This window comes from Clarias gariepinus, chromosome 2, assembly GCF_024256425.1.
Source record: "Clarias gariepinus isolate MV-2021 ecotype Netherlands chromosome 2, CGAR_prim_01v2, whole genome shotgun sequence".
In the NCBI taxonomy this organism is placed as follows: domain Eukaryota; kingdom Metazoa; phylum Chordata; class Actinopteri; order Siluriformes; family Clariidae; genus Clarias; species Clarias gariepinus.
In genome coordinates, this window is record NC_071101.1 from 19,745,216 (window position 1) to 19,760,931 (window position 15,716).

The following is a 15,716-nucleotide window of genomic DNA, read 5'->3' on the forward strand; positions in this document are numbered from 1 at the left end:
CAGCTTCCCAGATATAGTTCTGAGACCTTTTTGGCCTTGTGCGCACACGCTACACAACCTTGGGGTCCAGACACTTGCAGTGCGGCGGCGTTGGTATTCTCGTTCCCATAGCGTTTTCACGCAGCATCGAGTGTAGCCTTTGAAAGGGAACGTCTCGGGTTACTTTGCTGTAACCCTGTTCCCTGAAAAGGCGGGAACGAGATGCTGCGTCCCAATGCCGCACTGCCTACGTGACCGGACGTCCGTTCAGACAAATCAATCTGAGGAATGTTTCCGGTTCACTCCTATTTATAACCTGCAGGTGCGTCTCATCAGATGACGTCACCCGACCGAGGTTATATAAGCCAAAATTTGGCGTGTTTGATACACACATGCTTCACAACCGGCAACATGACAAGATGTTCCCATAGCGTTTTCACGCAGCATCTCGTTCCCGCCTTTTCAGGGAACAGGGTTACAGCAAAGTAACCCGAGACGTTTTGTGTCTTAAACCGCTGGCAGCAGACAGCATGAGACACCACAAATTAGGAAGACACTTAAAGACAACACACCCCAGTCAAGTTAATAAGCCACTCGACTTCTTTGAAAAAGCTCTAGATAAGTGACGAAGTAAGCCTGTTATAACAATTGCACATGTATTTTATCTGTTTTGAACTTGGTGTTATTTGATCTTATTGGTTTAAAAATTGATAGTTCGATAAATAGTAAACTTGGCCGTTTTCTTATCATTTTGTTGACAAGTGGGGCTTGAAAATTCGGCCCACCACCTTAAGTGGGGAATGACAGAAAATGTTTGAGACCACTGATATAGACAATACTGTTCTCTACCTTGCACAATGTGTAATTTCAACATGAGAATTAATTATTTTTCTATTTTACTGCTTTTTCTGCTGAAATTCTCATTACTCCAACGCGTCCTGTTGTATTAGAATGTGTGTTATGTTGTAATTAAAAAATAACAAAAAAATTTTTTATAAATGTTTTACTGAACGTTTTACTAGATTATTTCAGATGACAGAAAAAAATTGCAGAATATTTATTTATTATATTAATGGAAAAAGGTATGCAAACAATGTGTCTATGCTTGATGTTCTTATCCTCCACAACGGTTTTTAGGACATACAGAATTAAAATAAAGATTGATTTTGAGTAATGTAGCACTTGGCACAGTTACTTTAAGAAGGCTACCAGGTAAGATCATTTCTTTGTATATCTCCCAAGTTAAATATTAAATATTCTGTTGGCAGAATGTTAAAACGAATTTTTAATTCTCTTTACCGAAAGTTTTCTACATTTTAAAAATTGTTAGATTTACAATTTGAACCTTGGCAAAAAAAATTTAATAAACACCCTACAGTGTTAGATTCATCATCTTTCTCCACCTATTCCTATCTTTTGCATCCTTAAAACTTGCACCCACTAGCTTCATATACTCATTTATTACATCGATTTACCTCCTCTTGGCCTCCTGCCTGGCAGCTCCATGTCCAACATCCTCTTACCAGTACAGTATACTCACTCTACCTCCTCTGAACATGTCCAAACCATCTTAATCTGGCCTCCCTAACTTTGTTTCCCAAACGTACAACATGAGCTGTCCCTCTGATGTACTTATTGCTAATCCTGTCCAACTATGCTACTCCCAGAGAGAACCTTAATATCTTCAGCTCTGCTATTTCCAGCTCTGACATCTGTCTCTTCCTCTGTGACACTGTCTCTAAACCGTACAGAATGGTCAATTTCACCATTGTTTCATACATCTTCCTTTTGATTCTCGCCGATATTTTTCTATCACACAGTACTCCCGACAACTTTCTCCACCCATTCCAACCCGCCTGCATTTGCTTTGTTACCTCTTTCCCATACAGTCCATTTCCCTGGACTATTTATCCCAAGTACATAAACTCCTGTACCTTCTTTTTCTGTTCCACTTCCCTCCTTTTATTGTAGAACTGTTGTGTATGTGCATAAGAATTTATGTGACAAGTTCTGAGAAATCAGAATGTGGTAGTTGTCCTTGTTGGTCTTTTTTTTATGCCATGGTAAAATGATTCATGTTTTTTTAGGTACACGTTGAAATGTTGCCCTGTTTATTCCTGTTTTAATGCTTTTCTAAAAAGTTAGATTTTTGACTTTTCTAAAAAGTTAATTTTTAAACCACTACAAAATAAACTTAAATGCAGGATTTCATAACTTCAAGTAACTGTGCACTACAATTAATAATCTATTTTTTGGTGTGAACATTTATTTGCTTTTCTAAGTGCAAAAAAGTGTTGATGTTTTCAGGGTATTGCAGTAATGTTTAGAACTTATTTTGGAAATTATGTTTAAAAAGGTGTTAAATGGTAAGTAAAAGCTTTTAAATCATGGGTCTCAAACTCAAGTTGTTTGGGGGCCACTGCTGTGATTGACATCACATAAGAGGGCCTTTTTAACATTTAAGCACAACAAGAAAGCACAATATTTCTGTCAATTTTCTTTACTTATTTAGATATTAGCTCTCATTTAATTTAAATTACATTATTATACTGTCAAACAAAAAATGTAAACAGTGTCTCTACATTGTTTTATATATTAGTTTTTAACAGTTTGCAAATCCTTTAACTTACTTTATTTTAACTTTAATAACTAAGAATCAACTAAGAAGTTTCTCACACAGATATGTGCTTCCAAAAAGGCACATTACTCGACTGAACACTTTGGACAGCTCTGGAAAGGATGGAGGTAATTCTCTCAGAAACTGTTCAGTCTTGTCTACTTTTCCTTGTGCCTCTCTGAATTTAGTTTTTAGCTCACTCTTGCACTGCAACTCAATCAGTTCCATTTGCAAAACACTTGGAACACTCTCCACATCAGCTGAGAAGGGGTCTGCAAACAGCTGGAAAGTGTCACGGTGTGCCTTGAAGTCAGCAAAACGCTGATCAAATTCCTGCAGTAGGTTTCCAATAGCAGAGGCATATTCATCACCACTGAATACTGTGCCATTCTCCACAAGAGATCTGCATGTTGTGAAATGACTGAGGTTTTTTGCAGAAAGCAGAGTTTTCCATAATCTTAGTTTTGTGGAGAAGGCTTTCACACTTTCATATGTTGCTGTGATGAGCTGACCAGGCCCCTGGAGCTTCAGGTTAAGGATGTTCAACTCCTGTGTTATGTCCACTAGAAATGCAAGGTCCATGACCCATTTAGGATCATCAAATTCAGGAACATCCATTCTGCCATCTTCCATGAATCTCTTCACCTCTGCTCTTAATTCAAAAAATCTCTTCAAGACATTTCCCCTGCTGAGCCAGCGCACTTCAGTAAAGTAAAGTACATCACCATATGTTGCCTCAATTTATTCTAAAAAGGCGCGAAACTGGCGGTGCTGTAAACTCCTTGACCTGATGTAATTGATACATTTCAGGACAACAGACATGACATGTTCATATTTCAAGCATTTACAGCACAGTGCCTGTTGGTGTATAATGCAGTGCAGAACAACTGCTGGATCTGCATTTTCCTCTTCCAACTTTCTTTGTACCAGCGCTACCAGTCCGTTTTTTTTGCCTGTCATAGACGGGGCGCCATCAGTGGTAATGCCTACCAGTCTGTTCCACGGCAAACCAGCGCGCTCAATTGCGTCGCAAAGCTGATGAAATATATCTTTGGCTGATGTGCGGCCGTGCATTGGAGACAAACTCAGCAACTCTTCCGTTATTTCAAATTGGTCATTAATACCCCTGATGAAAATAGCTAGCTGGGCAGTGTCGGTTTTGTCTGTGCTTTCGTCAAGCGCCACAGAGTATGTAGTGAAAACTCGAGCTTTGTCGCGTAACTGATCATAAATGTCATTGGATAACTCGCTAATACGCTCTGCTACGGTGTTTGCCGATAGAGAGAGATGGTTGAACAAGCTCTTTTTTTCTGGACATAGAATATCAGCGACTTTCAACATGCAATCCTTCATAAACTGCCCTTCAGTGAATGGCTTTCCTGCTTTAGCGATCAACTCACTCACCACATAACTTGCTTCAACTGCAGCATCAGCGTCCTTTTTGGCTTTATGGAAAAGGCTTTGCTGGGACGTTAGCTCGCTCTGCAACCACGTAGCTCGTTTTTTTCTATCATCTTCCTGGTACTTATCATATTGTTCTCTGTGTTTAGTCGAGTAATGGCGCTTGAGATTATATTCCTTTAGAACGGCGACTTTTTCCTTGCATATCAGACATGTAGCATTTCCATTAAACTCCACAAAAAAATACTGCAATGTCCATCTTTCTTGAAACTGTCTGTGTTCATCATCCACCTTCCTTTTCGATTTGGAAAGAGACATGTTTTCGTTACCAGCCAAACAAAAAAAACTACTAAAGCCACAAAACCTCTTCTCAAATCGCCGGTTATTCACGGTTATTTAATTCAACCCTAATTAAATATGAAGGGGTAGCTTTTATGAAAAAACTAGGGGAAAAAATGATGGTCTGATTATACTATTTAATAGCAACAGTTGCGGGCCGGAGGGAGGAGGAGGGGGGGGGGTGGCGTAAATGGCCCACGGGCCGGCAGTTTGAGACCCCTGTTTTAAATCAATGCTTACAAATACTTTAGACTTTTTTTGTTGCTAATGTCTAAAAAAAAAGTTAATTTAAGATATTTGAATTTTTTTTCATGAAAATCACCCAAATAGGGCCAACTTGTCAAATGTTGGAAAAACATTCACATTTGTACACAAAACCAATATCTTGCATCCACCAGTCACATTGTCATTATGCACATGTAAAATGCAAAAAAAAGACACTAGATCTTAACTTAAAGCTTTTTTTTTAGCACATACAAGTTAGAAAAGGTTCATCTCAAATGATCACTTTGTGACAGTAGATAGCGTGGCTGCCCTTTATACCCCACCAGAGGTGAGGCTCAAAAAAGCAGGGAAATGTTTTAATTATGTTTAAGGTTTTCTTCTTTAAGCTACCTGCTTCTTTCATTCAAAGTCTTCTTCTATTACTTTATGTTTATCTAAATGAATAATACTGCAACCTGTTCAGATAAGTAACTCAGGATAATCAGGAGTGACTTGGTTACCTTCTAATCATAGATACTCCACTTACAAAATCCTTTTTTTTTTTTTGTCATTTATGATGTTTTTCTGACAAACATGCATTACACTTATTTAGTGGGCACTAAATGATAACTGCAGCTCCCTGTCTCACACTGTGTAACTGCTCTGACTGCACTGATAGCTGTTTTGGTTCAACTTCTGTCAAATATTTCAAATTACCTACCTGTAGCTGTACTTTGCCCATCTGCAAGTATGCTCTAAAAGATAGAAGAGGCAAAACAAAAATAAAGCTTAACATAATGATCCAGAATACAAGTAAAACTAATAAAATCTTACAGTATAACCTTTATTAAACAATTAGATTGAACTTAATTGCTCAACATTTAAATAACTGCAGGATGTTACCCAGAGGCCTGGATTGCTGATTAGCAAGTTTGAATTATTTAGTATGTTCTATTTCATTATAGAACAACAATTATATTGTATATACAGTATATAAAATGCAACCACGGGGGGCGCAATCCAGTGTCTTCTTGTGCCAGTCCCAAGTCTGGATAAATGCAGAGGGTTGTGTCAGGAAGGGCATCCGACGTAAAACATTTGCCAAATCAATGATGCGAATCACAAATATAATTCCCATACCGGATCGGTCGTGGCCCAGGTTAACAATGACCGCCACTGGTGTTGTTGACCTACAGGATGCCAGTGGAAATTGGGCTACTGTTGGTCGAAGAAGGAGAGGAGAAAGGCGTGTCAGAAAGCAGAGAGAGAAAAGGAAAGGCAAGAGTTTAGGAGTGATAGTAGGGACTTTGAATGTTGGGACCATGACAGGGAAGGGAAGAGAGTTGGTTGATATGATGCAGAGAAGGAAGGTGGATATACTGTGTGTCCAGGAGACCAGGTAGAAGGATAGCAAGGCCAGAAGCTTACCATCAGGGTTCAAATTGTTTTACCATGGTGTGGATAGGAAAAGAAATGGAGTAGTTATTCTGAAAGAGGAGTTTGTAAGGAATGTTCTAGAGGTGAAGAGAGTATCAGATAGGGTGATGAGTCTGAAGCTGGAAATTGAAGGGATAATGTTCAATGATGTTAGTGGTTATGCCCCACAGGTAGGATGTGAGTTTAAAGAGAAGGAGAAATTCTGGAGTGAGTTAGATGAAGTGATGCAGAGCATCCCCAGGGATGAGAGAGTGGTGATTAGTGCAGACTTCAATGGACATGTTGGGGAAGGGAACAGAGGTGATGAAAATGTAATGGGAAGGTTTGGTCTTCAGGGCAGGAATGTAGAAGGACAGATGGTGGTGGACTTTGCAAGAAAGATGAAAATATCAGTAGTAAATACTTTCTTCCAGAAGAGGCAGGAACATAGGGTGACATATAAGAGTGGAGGCAGAATCACTCAGGTCGACTACATCTTGTGTCGACATTGTAATCTGAAAGAGATCAGTGACTGCAAAGTGTTGGTAGGGGAGAGTGTAGCCAGACAACACAAAATGGTGGTGTGTAAAATAACCCTGATGGTGAGGAAGGTGAAGAGGACAAAGGCAGAGCAGAGGACAAAGTGGTGGAAGCTGAAAAAGGAAGAATGTTGTGTAGTCTTTAGGGAGGAGTTGAGACAGGCTATGGGTGGTCAGGAGGTGCTTTCAGTTGACTGGACAACTACAGCCAATGTGATCAGGGAGACAGGTAGGAGGGTACTTGGTGTATCATAAGGTAAGGGGAAAGTGGACAAGAAGACTTGGTGTTAGAATAAGGAAGTCCAGGAGTGTATACAGGGAAAAAGGCTAGCTAAGAAGAAGTGGGACACTGAGAGGACTAAAGAGAGTAGACAGGAGTACAGGGAGATGCAGAGTAAGGTGAAGGTAGAGGTGGCAAAGGCCAAACAAAGAGCATATGAGGAGTTGTATGCTAGGCTAGACAGTAAGGAGGGAGAGGTGGATCTGTACAGGTTGGCGAGGCAGAGAGATAGAGATGGGAAGAATGTGCAGCAGGTTAGAGTGATTAAAGATAGAGATGGAAATGTACTGACAGATGCCAGGAGGGTGATGGAGGGTGATAAAAGGAGTACTTTAAGGAGTTGATGAATGAGGAAAACGAAAGAGAACAAAGAGTAGAAGAGGTGACTGTTGTGGAACAAGAAGTAGCAAATATTAGTAGAATCGAGGTGAGAAGGGCGTTGAAGAGGATAAAGAGTGGAAAGGCTGTTGGTCCTGATTACATACCTGTGGAGGTATGGAAGTGCTTAGGAGAGGTGACGGTAGAGTTTCTGACTAGTTTGTTTAACGAGATCTTGGAGAGTAAGAGGATTCCAGAGGAATGGAGAAGTGTATTGGTGCCAAATTTTAAGAACAAGGGAGATGTGCAAAGCTGTGGCAATTATAGATGTATAAAGCTAATGAGCCAGACAATGAAGCTGTGGGAAAGAGTAGTGGAAGCTAGGTTAAGGGCAGAGGTGAGCATTTGTGAGCAGCAATATGGTTTTATGCCTAAAAAGAGTACATCAGATGCAGTATTTGCTTTGAGGATGCTGGCGGAGAAGTACAGAGAAGGTAACAGGGAGTTGCATTGTGTCTTTGTAGATTTAGAGAAAGCGTATGACAGGGTGCCAAGAGAGGAGCTGTGATATTGTATGAGAAGGTCTGGAGTGGAAGAGAAGTATGTTAGAGTGGTGCAGGACATGTATGAGAGCTGTAAGACAGTGGTGAGATGTGCTGTAGGTGTGACAGAAGAGTTCAAGGTGGAGGTGGGTCTGCATCAAGGATCGGCTCTAAGCCCCTTTTTGTTTGCTCTGGTGATGGACAGGATGACAGATGAGGTAAGACGGGAGTCTCCATGGACTATGATGTTTGCAAATGACATTGTGCTTTGTAGCGAGAGCAGGGAACAGGTGGAGGAAAATTTGGAGAGGTGGAGGTATGCTCTGGAAAGCAGAGGAATGAAGGTTAGCCGCAGCAAGACAGAATATATGTGTGTAAATGAGAGGGACCCAAGAGGATCGGTGAGGCTACAGGGAGCAGAGGTAAAGAAGGTGCAAGATTTTAAGTACTTAGGGTCAACGGTCCAGAGCAATGGAGAGTGTTCAAAGGAGGTGAAGAGGCGGGTACAGGCAGGTTGGAATGGGTGGAGAAAAGTGTCGGGTATGTTGTGCGATAAAAGAGTATCAGCGAGAATGAAAGGAAAGGTGTACAGGACAGTGGTGAGACCAGCAATGCTCTACGGCTTAGAGACAGTGGCGCTGAAAAAAAGACAGGAGGCAGAGTTGGTGGTAGCAGAGCTGAAGATGTTAAGGTTCTCTTTGGGAGTGACAAGGATGAATAGGATCAAGAATGAGTTTATCAGAGGGACAACCCACGTTAGATGTTTTGAAGATAAAGTCAGAGAGGCCATATTGAGGTGGTTTGGACATGTTCAGAGGAGAGATTGTAAATATATCGGTAGAAGGATGCTGAGGTTGGAACTGCCAGGCAGGAGGTCTAGAGGAAGACCAAAGAGGAGATTTATGGATGCAGTGAGAGAGGACATGAAGTTAGTTTGTGTGAGAGAAGAGGATGCAGAGGATAGGGTTAGATGGAGGCAGATGATTCGCTGTGGCGACCCCTGAAAGGGAACAGCCGAAAGACAAAGAAGAAGATACAGTATATAAAATAAGCATTACCATCATGCTAACTATTGTTTAGTATACAGCTGGGGTATAGAAAAGTAGACACTGCAATTTACTAAAAAGCAACTTAAACAGATCAGTATTTGCTATTTGACCAAGGTCAAGCAGTAGAAAAAATCAGATAAAACCTTAACATCATATTAGAACCAGTCAGTGTTTTATCATTTTTGCATTTTCATAAGAAATTTAAGAGCACTATAAATTGAACAAATGGGATAGTTTTGACTAAATACTAAATCCATAAGTGGTTTGGTCAGGTGTAGTGCAACACAATGATGTTCTTGTAGTAAAATATAATCATAAAATAATTTCATACTTCAGTCAATTTCATTACTGACAGAGTAATCTGGACTGTTGTATAAAAGCAATATCAGACTCAATCATGATGTTGTGCTGGATATCATCAATCTGCTCCTTCCTGCCTATGACTGCATCTTGGCCAGGCTGAAATACGGCACAAGAGCACTCACTCTCGTGTGACATACCTTAATTAAATATTGGTGGGAGAAATAACGAGCTAGCTGACATAATGTACAACATATTGTAAGGGACTGCCCCTAGAGGGCACTGTGGTCATGTTTGTTTCTGTTTGTAGTTTTGTTGGAAGACCCAGTTTCCCAGAAGGCACCTCGGTCAGGTGAGGAAGGAGCTCACCTGCGCCATGGCAGCAAATTAGAGACATTATGAAAAGCTGTTAGTTCTGGGAAACTGGGTCGAGCATTGACGCTGTCTAGTGGGCGTTTGTTTATATGTATGTATTTAGAAGTATAGCGAACTGGGGTCCGTTCTTCGTACGTCGCTAACTCAGTTAGCTGGATTTGATTGTTGTGGATTTGTCCTGATCTTGGATTGTTTCGTTCTTCGATGCGCTTCTAGCATTTGTTGTCATAGCAACATATCCGTAAGCTTGAACCTGCTCGGGAGCAGGTTTATTTCATGTAAACAGGATTTAGCCTGCGCTCCTGGCGGGTTATGATTGGTTGAAATGGCGAGGTCACATCTGATTGGTTAAAGAGCATGACCGACTCACGTGGAAAAAGAAAAGTATATGCCCCCTGCCATGGAAATCCCCCCACCCACACACATAATCGCTATCAAATATTATATATGAACATAAATTCATAGGTTTATTATTATCAAATATGATATTACTATTATAATAAACCCTAGGCACGAGACAGCCGTCAAGACCATTAATACAAATTCTTGTATAATGTTCATTTTTTTGTAACACATTTATTTTTCAGGGGTTTGTCATAAAAATATGCTAATAAATATTTATATATATTTAAAATAAATATTTTATAATGATAAATTGGACGAAACTAATTTTATTATAAAATAAACAATATAAAAGTATACATAATATTTCTATTTTTTCATATACGACATATTTATTTTCATATTGCTTATTTTATTTTATTGTCTCATGTAATTTGTAATTTGTAAACCATTAACCTATAAATTTATGTTCAAATATAATATTTGATAGCGATTATGTGGGGGGGGGCAATCCATGGCAGGGGGCATTTCAGCGCATAACACATGTTACAAAAAAAGTTGAGCCGCTCTTTTTCCATTTTGTCCACCAATCAGAGGGCTTGTGATCAGTGTTTCTACTGTCGATGCATATCGCCTTTTAAACCAACGCACGAGCGCGCAATAATCCTAGACAACTCAATCCAGATATACTAATCATCAACCACAGGTGAGCTCGAAGAACCGACTTAGCCAGATCGTAATTAGCACGATGATCTCATCTTAGATGTGTCAATTCATCTCGGATGTGTCAAGCGACGTACGAAGAACGGACCCCTGGGGTCCGTTCTTCGTACGTCGCTAACTCAGTTAGCTGGATTTGATTGTTGTGGATTTGTCCTGATCTTGGATTGTTTCGTTCTTCGATGCGCTTCTAGCATTTGTTGTCATAGCAACATATCCGTAAGCTTGAACCTGCTCGGGAGCAGGTTTATTTCATGTAAACAGGATTTAGCCTGCGCTCCTGGCGGGTTATGATTGGTTGAAATGGCGAGGTCACATCTGATTGGTTAAAGAGCATGACCGACTCACGTGGAAAAAGAAAAGTATATGCCCCCTGCCATGGACTCCCCCACCCCCCCACACACACACATAATCGCTATCAAATATTATATATGAACATAAATTCATAGGTATATTATTATCAAATATGATATTACTATTATAATAAACCCTAGGCACGAGACAGCCGTCAAGACCATTAATACAAATTCTTGTATAATGTTCATTTTGTAACACATTTATTTTTCAGGGGTTTGTCATAAAAATATGCTAATAAATATTTATATATATATATTAAAAATTTATATTTTATAATGATAAATTGGACGAAACTAATTTTATTATAAAATAAACAATATAAAACTATACATAATATTTCTATTTTTTCATATACAACATATTTATTTTCATATTGCTTATTTTATTTTATTGTCTCATGTAATTTGTAATTTGTAAACCATTAACCTATAAATTAATGTTCTAATATAATATTTGATAGCGATTATGTAGGGGGGGCAATCCATGGCAGGGGGGCATTTCAGCGCATAACACGTGTTACAAAAAAAAGTTGAGCCGGTCTTTTTCCATTTCGTCAACCAATCAGAGGGCTTGTGATCAGTGTTTCTACTGTCGATGCATATCGCCTTTTAAACCAACGCACGAGCGCGCAATAATCCTAGACAACTCAATCCAGATATACTAATCATCAACAACAGGTGAGCTCAAAGAACCGACTTAGCCAGATCGTAATTAGCACGATGATCTCATCTTAGATGTGTCAATTCATCTCGGATGTGTCAAGCGACGTACGAAGAACGGACCTCTGGCTCTGAAGGCTTGTTTTTTGTGTATCTTTGAGTTTACCCGTGTGTTTCTGAGTATGGTGGTATGTGATTGTTGTTCGTTTGATTCTGGTTACTCTTATTTGTTTCTGCCTCGTGTCTCTAGTGTCCCTACCTAGTCTTTTGTATCTTTTCTTGTCTCTAATCAAAGCTCGAAGCCTGAGAGGGATGCGCTATGCGCTACGTGTGTGTGTGAGGTCCGCTAGTGGGAGCGCGCGTGTGTGTGTGTGTGAGAGGTCCGCTCGTGGAAGCGCGTGCGCGCGTGTGTGTGTGTGAGGTCCGCTCGTGGGAGCGCGTGCGCGCGTGTGTGTGTGTGTGAGGTCCGCTCGTGGGAGCGCGCGCGGGTGTGTGTGAGGTCCGCTCGTGGGAGCGCGCGCGTGTGTGTGTGAGGTCCGCTCGTGGGAGCAATTGTGGGAGTGTTGCTCGTAGAAGCGTAACAGGGTTAAATCCATCTTAAAGAGCTTTGGTTAGATATGTAATGTAGGTCTCAGAACCTTTATCACAATACCAAGCTAATATCATCTGTCTAACACAAAGCTATTGTATGTCTCGGGTATTAGAGCCAGTATGTATGTTAGAGGGCCTGTATCATCATACAGAGCTAGAGTATGTCTATCTGAAGGCCTGTGTTACAACACTAAGCTTGGGTTAAGTGGGAAGGGTTTCCAAAGCCTGTTTGTGTTTTGTGTCCTGGATCCCTAAGTATGTTTTGTGTTTCCAGAGCCAGTGTTTTGTTTGTTTAAGTTTCAGTGTGTTTAGGTGTTTTGCTTGAATTAAAGACTCTTTATTTTGAAGACTACCCTCTGCGTTTATGCCTGCCCTTTCTCCACCCACGGCGATCAACATCCGCCATGACACCCAGTACGTGACACATATGTGTCTTCAGAATTGTCTGTCACTATATGTCGCTAATTACGGTGGTTAAGATCAAAATAAAAATAACAAAACCCAAAATAAAGTTGCAACAAGCACCTGTGTCATGGCCACCCACTGCATCACACAACCTATGTGTCTTTTGAGCATGTTAAGAGCTCCAAGAAGACAATGCCACCCAGGTGCACCGCACAACCTATGTGCCTTTTGAGCATGCTAAGACCTCTAAAAAGCCCTAGATACTAATGTGACTGATGTCACTGAACATGGCATAAGTTTAAGGCATCGTCACAGCTGGACGTGTCTTTCTGGTCTCTTCATAGAAGAACAATAGGGCCCTCACACATTGATGTATGACATCAGCACTAATAAAACAGCATTATCAAAGTGATGGCGATGATCATGCTATTGTCATAGTGCTTGGGCCCTAATAACAAATCCGAAAAACAACAGAAACTAAATAAATCCGGAACCAAAATACCAATTCAGAAAGACAATTTAGACAAACCGGAAAAGGTAGGAAATTCTTAGTGCTGATTAAATGAGACGTCTGTCATTTAAGATGATACTTGAAGTAGGAAATTATCTCTATCTTTATTTTTTGTATATGGGTTCTGCATTCAATGTCATTTAAGATATACAGGAGGTACTGCAGCCTCACGACATTGTTGAATGTTGAATATTTTTTTTTCCTTGCTTGCTAATGTTTTGCAGAATGATAGTTGCACTATTGAAAAAAAGGTTTAAAATAAACAATGAATACATTTTTGAATTGTTGTTGTTTTCCGATTTGGTATTTTGTTTCTGCATTTGTCATTGTGTTTTCTGATTTGTGATTTTGACAAATACCCCAGCTGAGGTGAGGCTCAAAAAATCAGGAAAATGCTCTAAATATGTTAAAGTTTTTTTTTTTTTTTTTTTTAAATATTTTCTTTAAGTTGTATTATTTATGAATATATATATATATATATATATATATATATATATATATATATATATATATATATACAGTGGTGTGAAAAACTATTTGCCCCCTTTCCTGATTTCTTATTCTTTTGCATGTTTGTCACACAAAATGTTTCTGATCATCAAACACATTTAACTATTAGTCAAAGATAACACAAGTAAACACAAAATGCAGTTTTTAAATGATGGTTTTTATTATTTAGGGAGAAAAAAAATCCAAACCTACATGGCCCTGTGTGAAAAAGTAATTGCCCCCTGAACCTAATAACTGGTTGGGCCACCCTTAGCAGCAAAAACTGCAATCAAGCGTTTGCGATAACTCGCAACGAGTCTTTTACAGCGCTCTGGAGGAATTTTGACCCACTCATCTTTGCAGAATTGTTGTAATTCAGCTTTATTTGAGGGTTTTCTAGCATGAACCGCCTTTTTAAGGTCATGCCACAACATCTCAATAGGATTCAGGTCAGGACTTTGACTAGGCCACTCCAAAGTCTTCATTTTGTTTTTTTTCAGCCATTCAGAGGTGGATTTGCTGGTGTGTTTTGGGTCATTGTCCTGCTGCAGCACCCAAGATCGCTTCAGCTTAAGTTGACGAACAGATGGCCGGACATTCTCCTTCAGGATTTTTTGGTAGACAGTAGAATTCATGGTTCCATCTATCACAGCAAGCCTTCCAGGCCCTGAAGCAGCAAAACAACCCCAGACCATCACACTACCACCACGATATTTTACTGTTGGTATGATGTTCTTTTTCTGAAATGCTGTGTTACTTTTACGCCAGATGTAACGGGACACACACCTTCCAAAAAGTTCAACTTTTGTCTCGTCGGTCCACAAGGTATTTTCCCAAAAGTCTTGGCCATCATTGAGATGTTTTTTAGCAAAATTGAGACGACCCTTAATGTTCTTTTTGCTTAAAAGTGGTTTGCGCCTTGGAAATCTGCCATGCAGGCCGTTTTTGCCCAGTCTCTTTCTTATGGTGGAGTCGTGAACACTGACCTTAATTGGGGCAAGTGAGGCCTGCAGTTCTTTAGATGTTGTCCTGGGGTCTTTTGTGGCCTCTCGGATGAGTTGTCTCTGCGCTCTTGGGGTAATTTTGGTCGGCCAGCCACTCCTGGGAAGGTTCACCACTGTTCCATGTTTTTGCCATTTGTGGATAATGGCTCTCACTGTGGTTCACTGGAGTCCCAAAGATTTAGAAATGGCTTTATAACCTTTACCAGACTGATAGATCTCAATTACTTTTGTTCTTATTTGTTCCTGAATTTCTTTGGATCTTGGCATGATGTCTAGCTTTTGAGGTGCTTTTGGTCTACTTCTCTGTGTCAGGTAGCTCCTATTTAAAGGATTTCTTGATTGAAACAGGTGTGGCAGTAATCAGGCCTGGGGGTGACTACAGAAATTGAACTTAGGTGTGATAAACCACAGTTAAGTTATTTTTTAACAAGGGGGGCAATCACTTTTTCACACAGGACCATGTAGGTTTGGATTTAGTTTCTCCCTAAATAATAAAAACCATCATTTAAAAACTGCATTTTGTGTTAAATTATGTTATCTTTGACTAATAGTTAAATGTGTTTGATGATCAGAAACATTTTGTGTGACAAACATGCAAAAGAATAAGAAATCAGGAAGGGGGCAAGTAGTTTTTCATACCACTGTATATATATAGGTGTGTTTTTTTCTCTAAGGAAAATGGCATGAAGCAGATTATCTAGGTTAGTGGTACTCAACCCAACCCTGCCCTGCACATTTTTGTTTATTATTTGTACAGAATTAGTTATACAGTACATGGTTATTTTATGATTTGTGCCAGGTTGGCACAGTGATGGGGTCTGGTTTTCACACTGTGCCAACCTGCCCAGATCATAGAAATGCAGTGTTTTATGACATATATTACATAAGTATAATATAAGTATTATTATTACCATTTAACACAATTCTACTGCACAATACACAATACACATACCGTGTGCAGACAGAAATCACCATGGAGAAAATCAACAGCAGTTCAGAATATGAAAAGACAGTGGCTAAAAGCTGAACATATGTGGCGGAAGACGAAACTTGAAATTCACTATACTATCTATAGTGGAACTTTGTGCTTTGTGCTTTTGTCTTAAATGCAAATGGATACCTAGACAGTTTTCACAGTACAGAGACAGTGCTCATAAAGATGATAAATGATATTTGTTTAAATTCTGACTCCGGCAAAATATCAGTGTTGATACTGCTAGATCTTAGCGCTGCGTTTGACACTGTCGATCATAACATTCTAATAGAAAGACTGAAAAAC

The 15,716-nt window shown here is 39.7% G+C and overlaps 1 protein-coding gene across 1 annotated transcript in view; it reads right to left on the bottom strand.

Moving 5' to 3' along the window:
- The window catches only part of LOC128505614 (receptor-type tyrosine-protein phosphatase eta-like), an 81,910-nt gene that overhangs the window by 57,190 nt on the left and 9,004 nt on the right, over window positions 1–15,716 (bottom strand). The window contains exon 2 of the mRNA XM_053476139.1: window positions 5,262–5,295. Within this exon, the coding sequence (XP_053332114.1) occupies window positions 5,262–5,295 (34 nt within the window). The remainder of the gene's footprint in view (window positions 1–5,261; window positions 5,296–15,716) is intronic.